The sequence below is a fragment of the Aulostomus chinensis genome, chromosome 3 (genome assembly GCF_037954235.1).
Source record: "Aulostomus chinensis isolate RoL2024-O1b breed Wild chromosome 3, RoL_Achi_v1.0, whole genome shotgun sequence".
NCBI classification, from domain to species: Eukaryota; Metazoa; Chordata; class Actinopteri; order Syngnathiformes; family Aulostomidae; genus Aulostomus; species Aulostomus chinensis.
Window position 1 is genome coordinate 31,325,320 of NC_141322.1, and position 21,269 is coordinate 31,346,588.

The window sequence follows — 21,269 nt, forward strand, 5'->3', positions numbered from 1 at the left end:
TGAATATTCCCAGGTTGGTTCCCTCCCAGCAGCCATGTGACCCTCCAGAGGCGACGGCCGTGTGAGACGCGACTTCTCCCTCCTTCTGTCTGTCTCGATTTTTATCTGCTTGCTAAGACTGTTGACAATTTGAAAACCAGAGACAACACTATTTTTAAATCCTACATTGACCACAAGGTGGCGGGAGTTCCTCATCATAGACCATAGAACATCATGGAACACTGAGGAACATATAATACATTATCAAGGTTCTTGAACTGTGACAAAAAAGGTCTTAAGTTGGTGGACAGAACCAGAGGAGGAAAGGCCCTCTACGTTAGCTATAGCGTCTTAGCCTTCGTCTCGTGGGTCGACGGGATCGTCTCAGATGGTCAGAAACACCTTCAGAACTTGAAACTTTAGGAACTGGACTCGCGCTCAAGGGCTGTGTTGCTGGGTGACATTGTGTCCACTGTCTACATGAAATGACGCGGTACTTTATCGTCAGCTGACATTTGTCTTGTGGCTCAGCAGCCTTGTATGCTAACACATAAACGCAGACTTGACCTCACAGAGAACAGGAACAAGATTGCATTCATAAAAACCTGAAGTCAAGAGCAGTGTCCACCGCTCGGTCCTCCCCTGGCTGAACTCCTGCTTCAGCCTCTAAATGAGGATTGTGTCCACCTGCAGGTGGACGCACCCCAGGTGACCGCCCACAGGGCAGCACTGCAGATGAAGAGGCAGAAATCGACTGATGGACTGGGAGGCAAGGGGTTAAGGCGGTGGGCTCAGCTGAGCAGGGTGGGAGGCTGAGCGCAGCCGGCGTGGAGGAGGGGAGAGGACTGCCAGGAGGTGCCTGTGTGGAGGGTACGACCTCGTACAGCTTGATTACTGGGAATCCTGCAGCCCGACGCAGGGAATCCAGGCTGGAGGTGAGGATCCCGATGATTAACGCCACTCTAGGGAATCTCGCATCCTTGTAACTCACGACAAACCCAGCTGACGTGATTGGCCGCCGCAGCGTGACATCACATTGTGTTGACATTAGTTCAAGATTTATCCCTCTTTGTTGTAAATAAATGTTGCTTAACTTCTGGTTCAAGTTCTGAGGCCTGACCACAGCAGCTGATGAGAGAACCCGAAGGAGCCGTAGCACCGGGCCGGGTCTGAACATGGTCTTGGACACCCTGAAACACTGGTCCAGAAAAACCCAGAACCCTTGAGTGATGTCACACAACTGTTGGAAGTGATCGACCCATGAATGAGTGACAGATACGTGACAGTACAGATCTACTGCTGCATCATATCAGTTCCCACAACATCTGGTTGCCGCGGTAACCTCTATGACAGCCACGCCCAGCATAGATTACACCTGTGATTAAAAATTCAAGGTGGTTTCAGCAGCTTGCTATTGAAACGCAGCAGAGGGTACGAAGCCCGGTCGTTGCTGCGGGGGAGGCTGCTGTGGTCTGTGGGATCGTTGGCGCTCGCAAAACCAGACTCTGTTTGCATTTGGCTGAAAATAGCTGAAGCAGCTGGACTTGATTTATTCCAGTTCACAATAAAATGTCCTCAAAAATGCCGAATTACATCGTTTGAATGCTTCAGAAAGATGAACTTCACTCTTAAACTGGTCGTTTTTAGGTGAAACTTCATCCTAATAGTGTTTTTATCCGTCCACTACAAACTCCTGCATCACTTCTTAGTGACTCCAGAATGCAGGAAGAGCCCACCACGTAGTTTAGCTGGAAGCTAACGGAGCCCGACGGCTAACAGCAGCTAAGCTGTCGTCTGGTATAGCAGGACACTTTTGTTCATGTTTCCTGCTGCTGCATCGTCGGCCTGCTGCGTCTCTTTCACTGAGACGTGTCCTCTGCCTCAGGCTTGTCGCCGTCTCTCTACATGAGATGAGAGCGAGCTCACAGGGTCCTGAACGCCAGCGAGGAGCTCTGGAGCCACAGCAGACCCAAGCACCTGCTGGGAAACTGCTTCTACTTCACATTATCTCATTACCCAATAATTCAGGCTCCAGTTGTGCTCGTTACAGTAATGATGGGACCGCCCGCCGTCCTGGCCTCTCCCCGGCTGCAGTCAAAGGGTCGAGGAAATATTTGTATTCACGCAGCAGCGAAGGCTCCAGCAGTGAAAAGCTCAATTAAAACAGGAGTTCAGAGACAGTGTGAGCCGGTTAGTTTGGGCCAGACGGGCCAGCGGTGGCGTGCACGTGCACGACGCGGCCACCATGTCTCTCTGGGTCGCCTCGGAGTCTGTAGTGGTTCAGCATCACTCGACGTGCTGACTGCCGTCACATTAAACGTCTTCATCAGGCTCGTCATCACACTTCTGAACGAACGCCACAAACAAACGTGAGAAGCCAGGACGTGTCTCCTCCTCAAAGTTCCTGAGAAGTTCTGATAAATATGGTGGAGTAAAAGTGGGAAGTACTCTTAAGTATGAATACTATATAAAGGAATACATGACAAATACCTTGTCATGTTACAGGAGTAGAAATACTTTCCAGCAGACTCCACCCAGAAAGACCCCGTGCGCCAGCCGGGGCTCCACCCACAACCTTCCTGCTGGGGGCCACAGGGAGGACCCCTGCACTGGAACACAAGTCATCAGTAGATTAACATACATATTTTTCCAATGCAGTATTAATTTGGAAAATCCTGACATTGATAAGCACATTGTTTTACGTACTGGTTTATTTTTCGTAACAAATGTTTACATGGAGGAAAAAGTGTTGCACTCAATATTACATGAGGAGCATGAGAAGGCGCCCGTGTGGATCAGGCACACGTCTGTGAACATGGATTTTGTTTTGTAAAATTGAATTTATATTGAATCACATCAATATGGAATGAAATGAGGTCTTAACAGTTTGTTTGAACTCTCCACACACACACACACACACACACACACACACACACACACACGGCCAGCACTCGTTCTCGCTCCATAAATGGACGACTCTGCGTGTTTTCTTTGGCGCCGCCGCCGCTGCTGCTACCTGCAGATCCCACTGGAAGCTCAGGGAGACTTGATGCTGCTGACAAGGTACCGAGTGTCTGCGAGTGTTGAGCCCAGGCAGAGGATGTTATGTAACACAACCTGGAGGAAGCGCGGCCATCACACAGGAGCGGAGCGTCGACGCCGCCATGATGAGTCGACACATTCAGATCAGCTCCTCCGCTCTCGTCAGTCAGTTGTGACCACAAATGTCAACTTCTGTGTTTGATTCACCTGAAGGATATTTAGTGTGGACCAGTAGGACCAGTAACACACCAGCAGCAGCTCCGTGGCTGAGCGGCTGAGTGATCACGTCGAGCCCCTGGTCCTGTTCTGATCCAGTGGATCAGGATGAGCTGATTGATCCCAGCGCGCTGTTTTATTTCAGCTCGTCTCTCAGCTGATTCATGAGCTGTGTGACTGAACCTGAACAGAGGGGTTCAGCAGCTCCTCCTCCACCAGAACGGGGCCCCGGGTGCAGAATGATGGACAGGCTGGGACGTCCTGGAGAATCGAGCAGGCTCCCTGACGGTGTCATGATGGATGATGTTGGTTCTGTTAAACTGGAGTGGATCCGTTTGATCACATCCAGTTATGTCACACCAAGGCTCTGGCCTCAGGCCCTCTGGACCCCGGGGGCCGCGGCACGTATCCGGGGGCCCCTGGCACGTTTGCTCATGACCTGTGAAGCTGACATCTGCTGCTACATTCTGGAGTCATGAAGAAGTGAAGCAGGAGGGAAAGCCATGGTGGTGAACTCAGGAAGCACGCACACACACACACACACACACACACACACCCCTGAGGGGCCAGTTTTGTGTTTGTTGTGTCACCAACAAATGAACTTGGAAACTTCCCACACTGCTGCCTTCATCTTCTTTTGCAAGTCAAGTGATTTGTTCATGTCAGGGTTCCACCCAGGCCAGTTCTCTTCAGAGGTTCTCTGTGTAGGTTGGTTCTTTGGAGGTTTCTCCTCCTCATCCTCAAGCGTTTGGCGCCCTCTGCTGTCAGGACCCCTGCAATGCGCCTGAGGTACCAGGGTCAGTGAGAGCACGCCAAGCTAGAACACTGGTTCTATGAGAACACAGCAGGATGTTCCACGCGTGTGAAGAAGTGACACACGAGGTGTTTTTCATTTACTACGTGTTGCTCCTCCCCGACCCAGAACTGCGTCGACCTTTGGTCGATTCATCAACCAGTTTTGTTGTTAATTAATTTCTCATCTCCTTATTGGCTTCCAGAGGTCCTGTTTAATTGCTTGGTCGCTGATTTTGGTTTAGTTTTCGCCTTTAATGAGGCTTTGGTCTTGTTGTCTTTGATTTCTGTGGTCTGCTTATAGTTGGCCGAACGGAACCTGGTCCGGTTTGTGTTCTGCAACTGTCCTGGATGAAGAACCAACATGTTTCATGCTGACATTTTACAGAGAAGGTTGTCGTCAGCCTCCACCTGACGACTTCACCAATGCGTGCAGTTTTTGTGACTGCATGAAGGAGCAAACGCACTGAATAAGGATCTGTTCCAGTCGCATGTGCTTGTGTTTACTGTAAACACACCTGAGGAGCGGCAACATGGCGCCTGACAGTCACAGCTCAGGGAGAACTTATCCGTATCAGCTGAGCCTGAAGGCAGCAGCAGCAGGTGAGTTCAAGTTCACGTTGACTTTGAGTGGCCAGACTGTCTGAGCGGTTCTGAGCGCGTGCAGGTGTTGGCTCACCTGGACTCACGTCTGACAGGTAGGACGCTTCAGTTCAGAGAACTCTGGAGGTCAAGTTCTTGTTTCTCTGAAGAAATTCATTTATTGTACTCAAGTACAAGTTCCTAACTCAAATGATTTGAAGACAGAACTTCATCATTCTGATGTACTCTTTGTTTGTTAAACTTAAAAGAAAAATGCGATACTTTTAATCAAAGAAACACGGTTGTGTCCATTTGAACAAAAATAGTAAATGAAGTTGAAGCTGTGAAGGTTTGAGTTCTCGTCCTGAAGGTGAATCAGGAGCAAGCGTAAACACAGTGAAGGAACTGTTCTGTCAGTGGCGGCTGAAGGTCGGCTGAGTTCCTGCTGTTACTGATTAGACTCAACCGGAGAAAAACCTCGTCGCTGCTCACATTTGAGTTGAAAAAGTTTGGGAACCACAGAGTTCCATCATTAATGTACAACTTGACCCAGCAGGTGTGAGTAGCAGAAGTCTCAAGCTCACGAAGATGTTTTTCCTTCCTCATCACTTCTTTGTGACTCCAGATTACAGAAGGAGCCAGCCACGTTTATTTAGCTCTAAGCTAACAGAAACTGAGGGTACCTGATACGACAGGATGCAGGATGTCTGGAATAAGACTCAGGAATCAGAGTCCCAGCCGGTGAGACGTTGGTGTCCGTCTCTCTCAGAAGCTTCTCTAGCTGGTCCCTGGTCTGTGACACAGCTGCTCTCACGTCCTCAAAGTAGCGCCGAGGTCTCCAGGTTCTCTGGGTTGGGACAGTGAGGGGAGACGCTGGAGAAACCGGCTGCTCTGGTCAGTGAGAGACAGCTGCTGCAGCTCAGCACCTCTCCTCTTCAGCTCCCTGATCTCCCGCGCCAGCTTCTCCTGAAGGGCTTGGACTCAACTCTCTTCTTGCTTCGATCTGATCTGCTGCTTCACGTCAGAGTGTCTCTGCTCCATCAGACAGATCAGCTCAGAGAAGCTCTTCTCACTCTCGTCCACTGCTAAGTCAGCAGAGATGTTGATGTCCTTCGCCTCCTGCTGAAGCTCCTCCACTTCTTTCTCCTTGTCCTGGATTCTCCACTGGATCGTCTGTCGACTCTCCTCCAGATCTTTCTGCCTCTCGCGTCTTTCTGCTGCATGAGATCATGGCCTTTGTGTTCGTCCACAGGACAGAGGTAGAGATGCACTGCTGATCAGAGCCACAGAACATCGCCATCACCTTCTCCTGACCACAGCAGACGTTCTCCTGCAGCTTCCTGTAGGGTTCCACCAGCGGGGAGTCCAGTCTCCTCCAGCTCCTCCACTACAGCTGCTAACAGCTGTAAGTCTTCTTCTCCTCTCTTCCATCCAGAAGCCTTTGATACAGGTCATGCAGTAGCTGTGTCCAAAGGGAACAGGGACCAGATCCCTCAGTAGATCCAGACAGACGGAACAGCAGATGGATCCTCTGACCAGCTGAACTTCTCTCTGAGCCATTTCACCTCTGAAGTTCACGTCCGTAGGAATGGAACCAGTTTGAGGTCTGATGTCATCAACATCCCGCAACAATTGATGCCCGATGGCTCCTCCCACATGTTGACCCCTCCCACCTGATGGTTCCTCCCATCTTTTAACTGTAGATCTGCAGGGAACAAGGAAGTACCTGCATTCCTAGAGCAAATGGGGAAAGTTTACCCTGAAGCTTTACTGTCAAAAAGCCTTTGAGAAATCAGGTGGCATAGGTTACGGGAGGGGAGGGGGTCACAGGAGAGGGGAAAGTACTTCTTACACTTCAATTACATTTTTTTCTAATTTTGCCTGCGCAACATAAAAATGTTTGTTATTCTTAGACTTTTAAATAAGTTTGAACATCAACAGGTAGCACGTATTTTGTGGTTCTGTTGATTAAATATCCAAAATAAGCGGCGTGTTGACAGGACTGGGTCATGCAGGGTGGCACTGACTCTGATTTCCAGTTCCTAGATGAGGATGTGAACTCATTAACTGATCATATACACTGTATATCAGAGTTTCTCAACCTCTGGGCTGGGACCCACGGGAGCTGCAAAGAATGTTCTGCCTGTCTCTCTCACTCAGGTGAGCAGGATTCTTAGGTCATGGACCAATCACCTCCCAGTGGGCGGAGTTATGTGAGTGTGCTCAGCTCCTTCCCGCCTTCTGTGGGCCAAGATGTTGCTGTCGCTGTGGTAAAGCCCCTGGGAGTCAGCCTGGGAAACTCCGACACCTGCAGTCCTCTGCTCACGGACAAACAGGTGTGTGTGTGTGTGTGTGTGTGTGTGTGTGTGTGTGTGTGTGTGTGTGTGTGTGTGTGTGTGTGTGTGCGTGTGTGTGCGTGTGTGTGTGTGTGTGTGTCAGTGTGTGTGTGTGTGTGTGTGTAAACAAGTCAGTGCTGTTCTGTAATCAGTGCTCAGTTTGGTCAACAGAGCCTCGCCAACAGTTTGGAAATCATTGACTTCTGTTACGGCTCCTGCTGAGTTTAAGTAAGAAAAATGATTTCCACCCAGAATGTGAACTGACTCACAGAACCCCAGTTCTGTGAGTATTTGGAGAACGTGCCACACACGGACCCACGGGAACAGCCGTTGTATACATCGTTCAGTGTCGTCTGAGTTTAGGAGAGTTTATCTCGTTGCTGACTTGATGCTGATGTTTTCACTTTTATGTTCTTCCTGCACCATGATGGTTATCAACTTGCATCAAGCCTGTGCATGTTCACGTGAAAGGGGCGGAGCTGAGCCTGGATAACTGGCCAGCTTGATAACCAATCACCAACGTGGCGTGGTGGAGAGTGATGCGTTTAGCTGGAAGATGTGCATCTGCTCCCGGAACCTGGCTGAAGTAGACCCATTAGTTTGGCAGCAGACAGCAGCACCAACGTGAGCACAGCTCTGACGGGGAACACACGGGCCAACCTCCACATTGGGAGGTCATGCATAATAAACCCTTGGATTAGTAATGTCTTTGTCATCGATAGTTATTTTTCAACAAGGAAAAAAGATAGTAAATCAAGTTCAGTAAAAACTGAGGATTTCCTTATTTTTCGTTCCTAGCCTGAGGTCCAGTCACCACCAACAAAGTCCTTCTCAACTTGTTTGGTGGACTTTAATGCACATGAGTACGATCGCCCAAACAAACCTTGTACAGGACTTTGATTGAACTGAACCGATCCCCTGGACCCCGTACCAGCCTGCAACCTGGATCCTGCCCTACCTCTAGACTAACTACAGGGGCAGTGAAGAGGCTGCATCGGTGACATTGCTGCACTTGTTTGTCCAGGTGAAGTGGACAATGGAGGTGTTGTGCTACGGTCTGAGTCTCCCGTTGGACTGTGACACTGTCAAACACTGTGTGGATGTCTACACTGATTGGCTGATGTCCCTGGTCTCCCAGAGAGACTCCATCCCACCGCCCATCATCAGAGAGCCAAACATGTACGTCCAGAAGATCCTTCGACACCTGCACAACCTGTTCGAGTTCAGGTAAACTGCCCCACTGATCCTAGACCTTCTGTGAGGTTTTTTTAGATGATCTTCTATCATGTTCTTGTGGTCCTGTGGTGGAGTCACAAGTTCTAGGAACCCTGACCCAGATGTTCTCTAGTTGGCTTGTTCATCTTTTTTGGGGTCTTCATGTCATTTGGATCCAAGAGGCCCTGTAGTTCGGACTCACTGTTCTTTTTATTTGTGACCGCACATTAAGGAAGATCCACAGATTCTCTAGCTGGTTCTTTTGTGGTCAGTTAATGTGAGTTTGTGGATCACTTTGCTCTTCCTGATCCCTGTAAACTTGGACGCTAAAGATTTACAAAGGAGAAAAGATCTCCTGATGTTACCTGGTGTCCCAGAGTGCGTTTAGAAGCAAAAGAATGACCAAATCAGAGCTCTTCACACTGGTCAGCTGTCGAACCCTGATGGATTTTCTTTTGTTTGTCCTCATCATAACTGGCTTGTCCTCCTCAGGTCGGACCAGTACAGCCTGGTCTACCTGTCTCTCTGTCAGCAAGTTTTGCGTGCAGTTCAATCAATGGCCAGGAAGAGCACCCTGATGACCCGGGACACCTGGGAGACCCTGATACACTTCCTGCTGCGCATCAACCACAGTATTCTGGCCCCACCCACCACTGCAGGTGAGCAGGAGACTCTGCCCCTTTGTGGCTGTCCTTACCTGTCTGTTGTTCACCCGTCTCTCTCTCTCTCTCTCTCTGCAGGAGCCATATCAAAGCAGCTGTCTCAGCTGTCGATGGAGGTCCTCTTGGAGGTTTGGCTGCTGTCTTGTGCCCGGTGTTTCCCGTCACGGTCGTTGTGGCAGACCTGCAGGCAGATGGTGAGCAGCTGGAGACATCAGCCTGTGGTTGTGGAACAGTGGAGCCGAGTCGTAGCTGCTTTGACCTCCAGGTCAGCACATCAGAACACTCTTTATTCTGTCCATTATCTTACATCTTGGTCATAACCACGCAGGTGTGTTGCGCCTTCAGGTTGTTGCTGCTGAGTTTCGGTCCGCTTTTCCCTTCCTTTACCGTCCCAGAGGAAGATGCGGCACTGATCCCTGCAGACCTGGACAACAAACGTGTCCCGCAGACTTGGTTCAGGTTCCTGCACATGCTCAGGTAGCACACATGGTTTTGTAAAGCTCATCAGCACTCAGATCTCCCTGAACCATCCTTAAAATTTCAAACAAACATCTTTCTTTTTCCACATGAAGATGTGAAGTGTTTTCTGCTAACAGCACCAGTCCCTGCCCCTCTCTCAGGAACCCAGCGGACCTCAGTCGTCTGCTGGTTGACAGCTCAAGTCCTCTGGCCCAGGAGGAGATGTTAAGAGGAGGAGATGCTCAGCTGCCGCACATCTTCCTCACAGCCATGAGAGTAGTCGGCACACTTGTTGATGCCTTTCTGGGTACGCTGGCACTCACATGACCCCTACTGCGACCTCTGAACTGTATGGTCACACAGGTAGCAGCCAGACCATCAAAAGGTCAATCGAGCTCTACTGCAAACAAGGAAGTAGATCAGTCATGACTGCAAAGTATTAAATTTGGCACAAAAAGGCATTAAAAAAGATGAAAAAAGGCAAATGTCAAAGACTGTGCACGTAATTATCACAACTACTCACCCCATAATGCATTGCAAATCAAATGATCCCTGTAAGTGCAACGGCTCCACAGTGACTTGCAGTTTCCGGGTGATCAGTCACGCTAGCAGTGCATTTGTGATTTGCTAGCTTTGTTTGGGTTCATCTCCACAAAGTTGCAAGTTCTTCCAGTGGCTTCACTTCTTCAACATCTTTCTTGCGTCGTGTTTTATGCGGCATGCAAAACAGTCACATGTCAACAGAAGCCCCAGATGAGATCTGCCACAGTAGTACTATGAAGTTTTAGCTCTAAGAATGTAGTTCAATATCTGTCTCACTATGCACTTAACTGTGACTTGTGTTTCTGCAGGCTTAACTGTGATCAACAAGGAACCAACAGAGCAGCTGCCCTCCAGCACCGGTACATTTTTGCTACTCTACTACCTGTAAAAACAGTCGGACAAACAGATCGGGACCCCTCTCTCCTCCCCGGAGCCTCTCCTCCCTAGACCTCCACCAGACAACTGAGTGCTGGTTAGCTTAGATGTTGTAGTAGGTATACACCCAAAGCTACTCAGATGGCTCAGGTTCCTGTCCTGTCTCCCTCTCTCAGCCTCCCTGCAGCTCCTTCTATGTGTATATTCTGGTTCAGCTAGCTCAGGTCCAGTATGGGTTAGTTTAGCCCAGTGGCTGGTAGTAGGTGGGAAGTGTTAGCATCAGCTAGCTCAGGTCCAGGATGCTGGTGTCCAGCAGGAATCCTCTTCCTCCTCATGATGAGTAGCAGCAGTCGCTCCTCTAGTCCTCAATAAACCACCAACCATTAGCCATCTGTCGGGGCACCGGGGCTCTGTAGCACAATGGGGGGGGGGGGTCTCTATCTGCTGGTCTTATCCTCTTCAGACACGTTGTTGTTTTGACTGTTGCTGTTTATGTTGCCTTTGTTGTCTTTTCCAGGATTGACAACGGCGACTCATTTCAGAGACCGCTTGCCTTCTCTCAGTAAACCAGATAAACAGACCCAATCAAACCAATCATTGAGCTGATCGAAGCAAGGTGACTGTCCCCAGACAGCAGAGCCACCAGGGGGCCCCGGCTACGAAGCAGGGTTGGTGGGGTTGGAGAGGGACCTTCAGGTTTGACCCTGTGTTTGCAGAGTCACAAGGGGGTGGCGTAGCTCAGGAGGTAAAAGTGATGACCTGAGGGTTGCTGGTTCGATTCCCGCTTCCTCCAGAGGCAATGTCCAGGTGTCCAAGCTGTGTTGGTACATTGATATGTGACTTAGGTGTGTTTGCCTCAGCTGTTTCTGCCTCCATCATCTTCACGGATGCCGCCTAAGTTAGCCTTCCTTTCTGGATATTAAAAACAATCAACTGGCGTTTCTCATCTTACAAAATTTCTACAGTTCGCTTCAAAATCACTTGCCAGTTGAGACAAGTTGAGTTAGAGACACATTTTTAGATTTGAGTACCTAAAAGATATCATCGCCCTGTGTGAATAAACTACGTCACCATTTCTTGAGGAACTTGGAGAGGTCCCCCAGCGTCCGCCCGCACTTGCTGGTACCCACCCAGCACTCGCTGGTGTCCGCCCAGCACTCACCCGTCACTGCCTGGCACTCGCTGGTACCCACCCAGCACTCGCTGGTGTCCACCCAGCACTCGCTGGTGTCCGCCCAGCACTCGCAGGTGTCCGCCCAGCACTCACCCGTCACTGCCCGGCACTCACTGGTACCCACCCAGCACTCGCCCGGCACCACCCGGCACTCGCTGGTACCTGTCCATCACTCACCCGATACCCACCCAGCACTCACCCGTCACCACCCGGCACTCACTGGTACCCACCCAGCACTCACCCGATACCCACCCAGCACTCACCCGTCACCACCCGGCACTCACTGGTACCCACCCAGCACTCACCCGATACCCACCCAGCACTCAGTTGTTCTCAAACTGCCTGGATTTATGCTTTATGTACTAAATACAATTAAATTATCCCACATTTCAGGAACCGGTTTTGTCACCAGAAACAAGCCTGTAAATGTCTGCTAATGCACATTTTGTCACAAGAACAAAGTCGTTAAATATCAAATTATTCCCCAATATTTTAATAATTGATAGGTTTGGTGAGGGCGAACATAATTCCTCTTTAAGAATGAACCCTCTCTCTCAGCAGTGGATTTTAGTTTTTGACCAGCCTGCTTGAGCTCCTTGGAAAGGCGATCCCAACCACCTGATCCAGGGGTCCGGTGGTTAGAAGGTCTAAATCCTTGTGACCTGATGACCTCGGGGACCCGGGTGGCTCTTGTCACACCTGTGGGGGGAAAGTGATTCCTGTTGATTTTACTGCTCTCATTGATCTGAAAAAAGCTCTGATGGTCTTATGTGAGTTTCAGGTTCTTCTTCTTTTAACCTGATTGTCTCCAGGTGTTGCTATGACCCGCAGCCCGTTCAAAGACCGCCTGCCCTCCTATGGTAAGCTCCGCCCACCCAACCCCATGCCCTGATGTAATTGGTAGATAATTAGAGCAGAAATCTGCGCTCCTCAGGTCTTTCTCGGCCACGTTCTGGGAGTGCTCCGCCCACACCTGTGAACATGAGCCTGCCCAGCATTCCCCCCTCAGCCACCTCCCCCCCTCCACACAACAGAAGGCAGAAGACAGCGAATGTCTCCAAGGCAACCGGCAGGCCTGTGACGGTACACCAGTGTGTAGGTGGTTGTTTGTGTCTCTGTGTCAAGTCTGGCGTTGGTGTCAGCGACCCATGAGGACTCCACCTGTCTCTTGTCCTCAGGTGTCTTCTTCCCCTCACCACGGAACGTCTTCCTCCTTCCTCCCTCCCCCCTCGTCTATCCTCAGCTCCTCGCCGCGACCCTCCCTGTCCCCCCTCAGGTGTAACATAGACTCCCTCCTCCACCTGTTTGGCTCCTGGTTGTTTGATGCTGCGCTGATCAACACAGACTCCAGTCTCTCTGGTACAGTACTCTGTACTACACCTGCTACACCCATTACTACATCCATCACTACACTTGGTATACCATTACTACACCTGCTACAGCCTTTGCTACCACTGCAAACTATTCGCGATACTATTGCTCAATAATTATAGCTCTCCTCCTCTATCAACACTGTGTGATGTCATTGTGATGTCAGAGAGGTGGGTGGCGGGCCAGGCTGAGGCCTGTGGGACGCTGTGCAGGATTTTTGCTTGCAAGAAAACTGCGGAGGACATCCTACCTGTCTACTTGTCCAGGTACATATATGGAGTCTTTGGTGTCTCTCTGTGGGTACTGGAGTCTCTTTGCCAGGTGCCATGTTCCTAATTTTTTAACCTTGGTTTTTAACTGTGTGGTAACTTTGGTAATCGAGGTGAAGACCTGGTTGAGGACACATTCATACGGGACGTTGTAACATGTCAAATATCTTCTCTTTGTTTACTTTGTTTTACTTTATCTTATTGTAGTGAAAGAAATCAAAATAATGTGACCAATAACTCAGCTGTGTTCTTGTGTTCTCTGTCCAATGTCCAGGTTCTACCGGGTTCTCCTGCAGGGTCTCCAAGTGTCGGAGGAGATGCGTCCTCGTCTTCTGGCCTCCGTTCTCCTGAACTCGCCTGGTCTGTTCTGTTGTGACCTGAAAGGTGTCAACCTGCTGCTCCCACCCTTCATCTCAGCTCTAGAGAAGGTGTTGCTTGACAGGTACAAGTACTGCAAGTATTACAGTCACTACAGATACTATAGCCAGCCTACAGCCAGCATTTTTACCTCTGAGACGGAGGTCATGTGTGCGGTGTTTTATAAGTTGGAGGGGTGGTGAATGGGCTGAGGGAAGACCTTGAATTTTAGCACCACCTTGTGACAACAGGAAATTACATGTTTCTCCACCCTTTGGTGTCCTCTTCCTAGTGGGTCGACTCGGTCCAGCCCATATTTGGGCAGGAAAAGTTGCTTATTAATGTGAAGACTTGAGTTTGTATTAAGGGGTGTAACCGGGGTGAGGTGGCCATGTTTGATATTGGGCTCGAGGCTCGTTCATCCCAGCATGAGTGGAGTTTTCCCCTCTCAGATGGTCAGTTAGGTTGATGAGAGACATGAAACTAAACTAAACCTCCACCTGCTCCCCAGGGACCTGTTGAGGTTTAAGAGTTTTGTGAGTCTGGTGAATCTGAGGCGAGCCTCCATCCTCATCCTGCTGACCCTGGTTCCCCTCCCTCTGCAGTTCGGTTCAGTCCAATCAGAGGTGAGTGTTTTTCTGCAACGATCCTTCATGATAATTACAACAAACACATTCGGGCCTTTGTGTCTAGGTTTTACTGAATGGGCAGTTCAGCGATGATGATGTCACAGCAGGTAGCTTCCTGTCTCTGAGGGCCCGCCTCATCAAAGTTCTGATGGGAGCTCTGCAGACAGAGACTCACAGCACCAACATACAGACCCTGCTGGGTGAGTTGAAGCTGATGTCTCACGTCTTATCAGGGTTTGACTTGCTTGACTGCGTTGACCTGATGATGGAGGATCTGGTGCTTGTGATTGTGTTTGTGTGTAGCGGCCACCTTAAACCTGGTCCAGGACTCCGCTCTGCTCGAGGCTGCGGGGCAAACTCAGCAGGTGCGTCGACTGACCTTTACTGACCTTTACTGACATCTGAAAACCCCAGTAGACCTCAGACATGTTTGCTCGAGCCCGCTGGCATCAGTTGTTCCTGATAGGTCAGCAGTGTGAATTTGTGGTTTATCTCCCATCAACTTATTATTCCCTTATGTTGAATGCAATGGATCGATTGGCACCTGTAACCTGAAACCTTAAAAAGGTGTCATTACAAATGTAAAAAAGGTAGAAGAGATGATTCATGTTCTTCCAGTGAACTCAGATCTTCGACGAGCTCTCGGCATCGATGCAGATGCTGCTTTATGGCACAGTGGATGTATGGACTCTGTTCGTGGCAGGTTATCGCAACGTATTGACTCTCTTCAGAGGAGCAGCTGATGTGGAGCCACCTCCTCCTCCTCCTCCTCCTTCTCCTCCTCCTAGGGAGCTTCTCCTTTAGCCTGACAGTTTGGGTTTCTTTTGTCATCATGAACTATTAAGAAATGAAACCCAGTTTGTGTTTGCAGGCACAAGAGTCACAGAATGCTGGATCCAGTAGATCCGGGCATTCTGAGGGAACCCGTCAAACCAGACGAGCCAGTAGTGAGTTTTATCATTTCAAGAGATACGCTTGTCATGTGATGTAACTTGGCCTGACCCCATCTGTTGCCGTGGTAACCAGCCATCCAGTCGGACCCAGCGGGAATTCTGTGGGTTCAGTTTGTGTGTCTGCTGACGCAACGTCTGACGTCACACTGGAGGAACGACTCAGCTGTTTGTTTCTCTGTACTGGAAGTACTGGGAGGACTGGCCAAGGTGGACAACACACATACTACCTGAAGTGACTTAACCACCCTTTGGTTCAGGGTCTAAACCACCTGTCCTGATGTCCTGCAGGTGGAGCTGAGAGTTGAGGAGTCAGAGAAGCGGGAGGCTGTCAGTGCAATCTGTCGTTACATCGTGTTTCAGTGCAGTCGCCCTCCTCCGTTTCACTCCAGGGACCTTCACTCCATCATCGTCGCAGCATTTAGCTGTCTCAACACCTGGTTAACGCAACACCCCACCATGTTGGACCACCAGGTGACCACTGTCTGACCACCAGGTGACCACTGTCTGACCACCAGGTGACCACTGACTGATCACCAGGTGACCACTGTCTGACCACCAGGTGACCACTGTCTGACCACCAGGTGACCACTGACTGATCACCAGGTGACCACTGTCTGACCACCAGGTGACCACTGTCTGACCACCAGGTGACCACTGACTGACCACCAAGTGACCACTGACTGACCACCAGGTGACCACTGACTGACCACCTGGTAACATATGATTAACTGCCAGGTTACTAATGTCTTACTAACATTTAACTAGTAACTAAAAATCAAAATCGTTTTTTATTGTGGTAATGTCTAACTTTTGTGTGTGTGTGTGTGTGTGTGTGTGTGTGTGTGTGTGTGTGTGTGTGTGTGTGTGTGTGTGTGTGTCAAGGCGTGTTTGTCGGAGGTCCTGGAGATTGTGGAACTGGGCATTGCAGGCAGCAAGTCCAGACAGGAACAGGAAGTGACATGTAAAGAGGAAAAAGAACTGAACCCGGCCTCTCAGAGGGTGAAGGAGGCAGCGGAGGCCACGCTGAGCTGGTGATGACAACAACAACACACTGAGAGATGAGAGCAAAGGTTCTGTCATTGAGGTCATGTTGGTCCTGGAGGCTGAATCAAGAGCAGAGGGACCCGTGTTGGTCCTCCACTATCATGCAAAACTGTTTCAATGAAAACATTTTGACTCCTCCGGACAGTTCTTGAACAACGATTCAGTCCACAGTCCAAACTCCAAACAGACCACGTGTGATGAGATTCTGGTTCAGGCCTGGTGCAGCTGACTGGATCCACAAGGTCTCACCAATATGATTTGTGTTGATGTCTCAGTGTGATGCAGGTTTCAGGCGCGTGTCCCTTTGCTGGAGGTTCGCTGGATGAGGATGCTCTGATTGGCTGCTGCAGTATGAGTGACAGACAGAAGAAGTTCCGATATTTTGTGGTGGACACGTCCGTGATCCTGGCCATGCTGGAACACCCGCCAGGACCTGAACAGGGTAGGGTATGGGAGCACAAACAAAAACCAGTACCTACATGTACTCCAGTACCCTACATGTACTGTTCTAGCCATAATGTAGAAGAGCCACACACTGGAGAACTGGATTGGGAACTAGGATCCAGCGACCCAACCCAGATCTCACAGGATCAGGTGGTTTTATATTTGCTGTGGCAGGAGCAGAAAGTCAGAGATCGAGTCTCCACAAGACGCCGGAATCCCAGAGTTGCTCCTGGCGACGACGGCTGTCACCCCCCCAAAGTCTCTTTCAGTGTCGGCTGGCTAAGCGGCTCGTTTTGTTTTCAGCTCCGTTCTTTCTTTCCCAATTTGCAGACGTCACAAGTGTCTGTTTCCCGTCTGATCCCACTCGTTGTGGATCATGACAAATCTTGGTTTCTGTGTCTCCGTGTCAGACGGGACATTGATCTCATCTAACTGCATCACATAAATCAGTGACGTCAGGAAAACTCCTGCATGGCGCATCACCTGCTGCTCTGCTCCGTTTATCTGTTCATCTACTGAAGCGTTAGACTGTCAGAACCCAGCGGCCCTCAAACCTATGAATCCTTCAGTCTGAGACGCTGTAATGACTAATCAGTGATTGCTGCATGCAGCATGTCCGGCGCTCACGGTGCTGATCCGAGGCCCATCTGGTCGTCGCGCCTGGACTCTACAGCTCCACCTGCAGCCTCGCGAAGGACGAACACACACTCAGGTGCGGTGACATCAGCGTAGATAGAATATGTGATAATAACGGTGGATATAAACAAAGCTGGAGTGTCTCACAGGCTTCGGATCAGTGTTCAGTCTCGTCTGTCAGCCTGCATCGAGCGCTGACGCCAGAACACGCCGCTGCAGGCCCGGAGGATGCTGGGATACCATGTGGGGTCATACATGAAAGCGCTGAGAGAGTTCCTTTGGTTAAAGCAGATCGGAGTATTCCAGCTCTCCATGAGGCCGTCGATGGTGAGGTGAGTTCCTGGTCCAAGCCAAGAACCTGATCACTCTTCTGGTCCAGAATCGGCCCAACATTCAAATCAGAGCTTGCAGGAGTCCAACCTGCATCCTCGTCTACAGATGCAGCAGCAGGTGGAGGGTCTGCGAGCAACGTTGAGGAGGCAGACGCAGGTGGAGGCTCGACCATGGGGGAACAGCCAATCAGTCGTCATGACAACTTGTAGGCCACCAGCTCCTGCCAATCACTTTCAGACAGCAAGACTCTTCCTTTCACATCTCGGCCTGCTGACCCCTGAGACTCTGAAGGTGAAGCATGGAGCCTGTCTTACCTGTTCCTCGCTCTCGGTTTCACCTGTCTGTCTCTCCCACCCGTCAGATTCTCTGTGTCTGTCTCTGTAGGACCCGGGTACTAGGGGTGTCCCAGCCCAGCTGGTCTCTCTGGACTCATCTCTGCCAGGTTTCTCTGAGGATCTGAGACATTTGGACCAGCTGCCGTCCACAAACCGTGACTCCGCCTTCATCTTCTACATGAGAGCAGGACAGAGGACAGCTGATGAGGTCACAATACACCTTCAGTCTCACCTTTCTGTTTCTATTGAAATACCAACTGTGGTCACAGTGGCTGCACACCTGATCCCAGACCAGGGGAACTGAGAACAACATGTCTAGAAACCAGAGACAGCAGCAGGAATGTTGAGGTGAAGAAAACAAACGCTCTCTGTGCAGATCCTGAAGAACGTCGCGTCCAGCTGCAGCGTCTCCTCTCACTTCCTGGACTTCCTGTCAACTCTCGGCTGGCCAGCAGAAGCTGGTCATCCACAGCCAGACAGGACCAGAACCCACAACGCAGGTTAGTGTTCTGATCACATGACTTGTCAGCTGTCTGAGGTTACCTGAGGTCACTGACTGGTTGTTTTCTGTGACCCAGAATTCCTCACTGCCCTGGGTGAGAGTGGAGGGGGCGTGTTTGACGGCGAGAAGTTTGTCCTGATGTACGCAGACGCGCTGACAAGGATCACCTTCATCGTCCCATCATCATCGTCACATAGTCAGTCTGAATATGTTGTGTTTTTGGAAACGTCCTCGTTCCCGATCGATAGCCTCAGTCTGAACACACACCTGTCAATCATTCCCAGTCATTCATGGAGGAGCTCGTGAGGAGGGACCACAGGGTTTTATCGATCTCTAAAACCCTGCAACTCCTGACAGACCCTCCATCTTTGTAGTTCAGAAAACCCTGCGTTGCTTCCTGGTACACCCCCCGCATCTCCATCGCTGACTTCTATGTTTTTCTTCTGCTGGCAGCACATTGGTCCAGCAGTCAGGACGAGTCGCAGCAGGAGCCAGCATCCAGGCCACGGAGGAAGTCAGAGGTCAGCCAAAGCACCGCCCTGAACCCACAGTGTAGCCTTCAGAATAAAAGCTTGTCTGACCTGTCTGTCTCTAACTTGTCTGTCTGTCTTGATCCTATCTCATGCATCTTCCTCCCTGTCCAGACTTCCCGGGGTGAAGCCATGAAATCTTCCCATTCTGTGTCCTCATTTGTCATCGTTTGGGTGGAACTCTTGGAAGACGTTGGTATGACACTGCATCGTTACTGATACTGATAACTGAGCTTCAATACTAGTACTACTGGAGAACTGCATCAGTACACTACAACTAACTTCATTGAATACTACCACCACAAACTAAGACCCAACACCTCACTGGACTTGTCTAGAGCTTCGTTCATCTGCTAGCATGGTTAGCATGCTAAGCTACGGGGCGACTTTACAGAGCTTGAAAGGACGGCTGGCAGGCAGAGGAAGAAGCCTCAGATCTTCCCAGCAGGTGGAGCCCAGGCTGGATTCTCTCTCCCACTTTTGTCAGCGTTGCAACAAAAGACTCTGAAGTCGTTCAGCTTCCTTCAGTCCTTGTTGTCGCTCCTGTATTTGAAAGGTTGTGTCATTGATTGTCTGCAAAAATCCCTCTGTGGTTTCAGTATTAATACTTCGCTCTGGTTCACTCTTTGTAGTTTTTTGTAGTTCAATGTACTCCAAGAGTTTTCTGCTCTATCGATGTGACGTGCAAGTCAGCTGTCATATTGTTCACTCAAGTGAGTGTCAGTTCATCACTTTGCAGTGGATAGTTGCCACGGTAACCGTAACAGTGACATCGCTGCAGACACACAGGAGCGTAACACAGTCCAGGCGCGTCATCTTGCAGCGGGTGACAGTTCTGTCAAGGCATCACCAACATGTTTGTGTTTCAGAGAGTTTCCCCGTTTCTAAGCTGCTGGCGGAGGAAACCACGGACGCTCTGAGCAGGTAGAACCGCCCGCCGCCGGAACTCCATGACAACAGCTTCTTGCCGCCAGACGCCACCCAAAGACTCTGTTTTCCTTACACATCCACACTAATAGGAGTGTTGAACTCACTGGGATACCTGTCAGTCTCTGACCTGTCTGTCTCTGACCTGTCTGTCTCTCAAACCTCTCTGCCCATCAGTTCTTCAAAAGTCCAGCTCCTCTTCATTCACCCTCTGAAAACTGGACTCTACCAGATCGGTTTCCATGGAAACTCTACCAGCAAATTCAGTTTGGTCGTTCCACTGGTCAACGGGAGTGTAGTCAGCAAGAGAAGCCTGGGTAAGTCTGTCTGACCTGTCCATCTGTCTGTCTCACCCATCTATCTGTCTCACCTGTCTGTCTCTTCACTTTTGGCCACCAGGTATTTTGGTCAGAGAGACACTGATCAACTGTTTCCTTCGACGACGGTTGGAGAGTGACTCGGCCCCGCCCCCACACATCAAAAGAAAGCACATGATCAGTGACATCATCCTTCGCTACCGCAGCCACCGCTCTGAGCCTGCTTTCTACAGCGCCCTATTTCATAACCCATGACCTTTGACCTCACACGGGACACCACAGCGACCCTTTGCATTATTCACCATAAACAAAGTCAAGTGTGTGTTTGAATCAGCTGGTTAACCTCCGTTCATTCTCTCACTGCTGGAGGTAAATTAAGAGTGAAGAAGCTGACAGCAATGCCGCCATTTTGAATGGAAGGAATGTGTCAAATACAATATAAGGAAAGACGGAGAAGAGCGAGAGGAAAGTGTTGAGTCAAATGGCGTCAAGTTCTTGAGGAAGTCAGCGTGTCTTTGTTTAGTATTTAAGTCTCAGTCCAAAATGGCGGTGAATGCTGCACGCCACTGTTACAATGTAGTGATCAATTAGCTTGAACTCCTGTCAGTGGGAATTTTCTACTTATTTTCTTAGCTCATGCTAAGGAAGCTAGCATGTCCTGTCAGTCTGGTTTCTTCCCGTTGAAGTGGGCTTGCCCTCAACCTTGGGACCTGAGGGTGGAGGGGGATTTCTCCTGGGTGTCAAATGTCACATGAGCAGGAGTGAAGGTCAAAGGTCACAGTAACCTGTGACCCTCCTGGATCGCTCACAAATAAAAAACTGCACAAGAATGTTTTTATTCATTAATTACTAACCTGTGCACCTCCTCTACACCTCCACCTCTGCTCCTCTACACCTCCAACTGTTCCTCCTAAACACCTCCACCTCTGCGCCTCCTCTTCACCTGCAGCTCCTACACACTTGCACCTTGGCTCCTCCTCTACACCTCCACCTCTGTTCCTCCTAAACACCTCCACCTCTGCGCCTCCTCTTCACCTGCAGCTCCTACACACCTGCACCTTGGCTCCTCCTCTACAACTCCACCTCTGCGCCTCCTCTTCACCTGCACCTCCTCTACACCTCCACCTCTGTTCCTCTACACCTCCAACTGTTCCTCCTAAACACCTCCACCTCTGCACCTCCTCTTCACCTGCAGCTCCTACACACCTGCACCTTAGCTCCTCCTCTACACCTCCACCTCTGCTCCT

At 50.1% G+C, this 21,269-nt stretch overlaps 1 protein-coding gene across 9 annotated transcripts; it reads left to right on the forward strand.

The window, feature by feature from the left end:
* Nucleotides 1-2,886: 2,886 nt before the first annotated feature.
* Nucleotides 2,887-20,289, forward strand: ralgapb (Ral GTPase activating protein non-catalytic subunit beta). 9 transcript variants are annotated; one of them, XM_086200386.1, is made up of 33 exons: nucleotides 2,887-6,016; nucleotides 6,772-6,947; nucleotides 7,972-8,174; nucleotides 8,655-8,821; nucleotides 8,903-9,089; nucleotides 9,170-9,301; nucleotides 9,421-9,590; nucleotides 10,135-10,185; nucleotides 10,719-10,763; nucleotides 12,188-12,235; nucleotides 12,310-12,470; nucleotides 12,554-12,734; nucleotides 12,913-13,012; nucleotides 13,290-13,457; nucleotides 13,884-13,998; nucleotides 14,066-14,201; nucleotides 14,305-14,366; nucleotides 14,873-14,948; nucleotides 15,028-15,161; nucleotides 15,243-15,425; nucleotides 15,837-15,985; nucleotides 16,274-16,440; nucleotides 17,054-17,154; nucleotides 17,228-17,410; nucleotides 17,517-17,702; nucleotides 17,796-17,954; nucleotides 18,123-18,246; nucleotides 18,325-18,444; nucleotides 18,702-18,769; nucleotides 18,893-18,974; nucleotides 19,648-19,702; nucleotides 19,883-20,022; nucleotides 20,105-20,289. In XM_086200386.1, exons 2-33 carry the CDS (start codon nucleotides 6,792-6,794, stop codon nucleotides 20,275-20,277), a joined length of 4,182 nt encoding a protein of 1,393 aa, XP_086056512.1. In that variant the 5' UTR covers nucleotides 2,887-6,016; nucleotides 6,772-6,791; the 3' UTR covers nucleotides 20,278-20,289. The 9 variants fall into 9 exon arrangements, 8 of the variants coding, with proteins under 8 accessions (XP_086056512.1, XP_086056515.1, XP_086056514.1 ...); XM_086200389.1 differs by having other exon boundaries at nucleotides 2,887-4,727; nucleotides 5,864-6,947; XM_086200388.1 differs by having other exon boundaries at nucleotides 2,887-4,727.
* The last annotated feature ends 980 nt before the right edge of the window (nucleotides 20,290-21,269 follow it).

What these genes read in the sequence shown, in the direction of transcription:
- ralgapb (XM_086200385.1), top strand. Translation starts at nt 6,792, where the DNA reads ATGGACCAATCACCTCCCAGTGGGCGGAGTTATGTGAGTGTGCTCAGC. An exon ending in CACAACCTGTTCGAGTTCAG is followed by an intron (nt 8,175 to 8,654) that starts GTAAACTGCCCC and finishes TGTCCTCCTCAG; the next exon opens with GTCGGACCAGTACAGCCTGG. An exon ending in CAACATACAGACCCTGCTGG is followed by an intron (nt 14,202 to 14,304) that starts GTGAGTTGAAGC and finishes GTTTGTGTGTAG; the next exon opens with CGGCCACCTTAAACCTGGTC.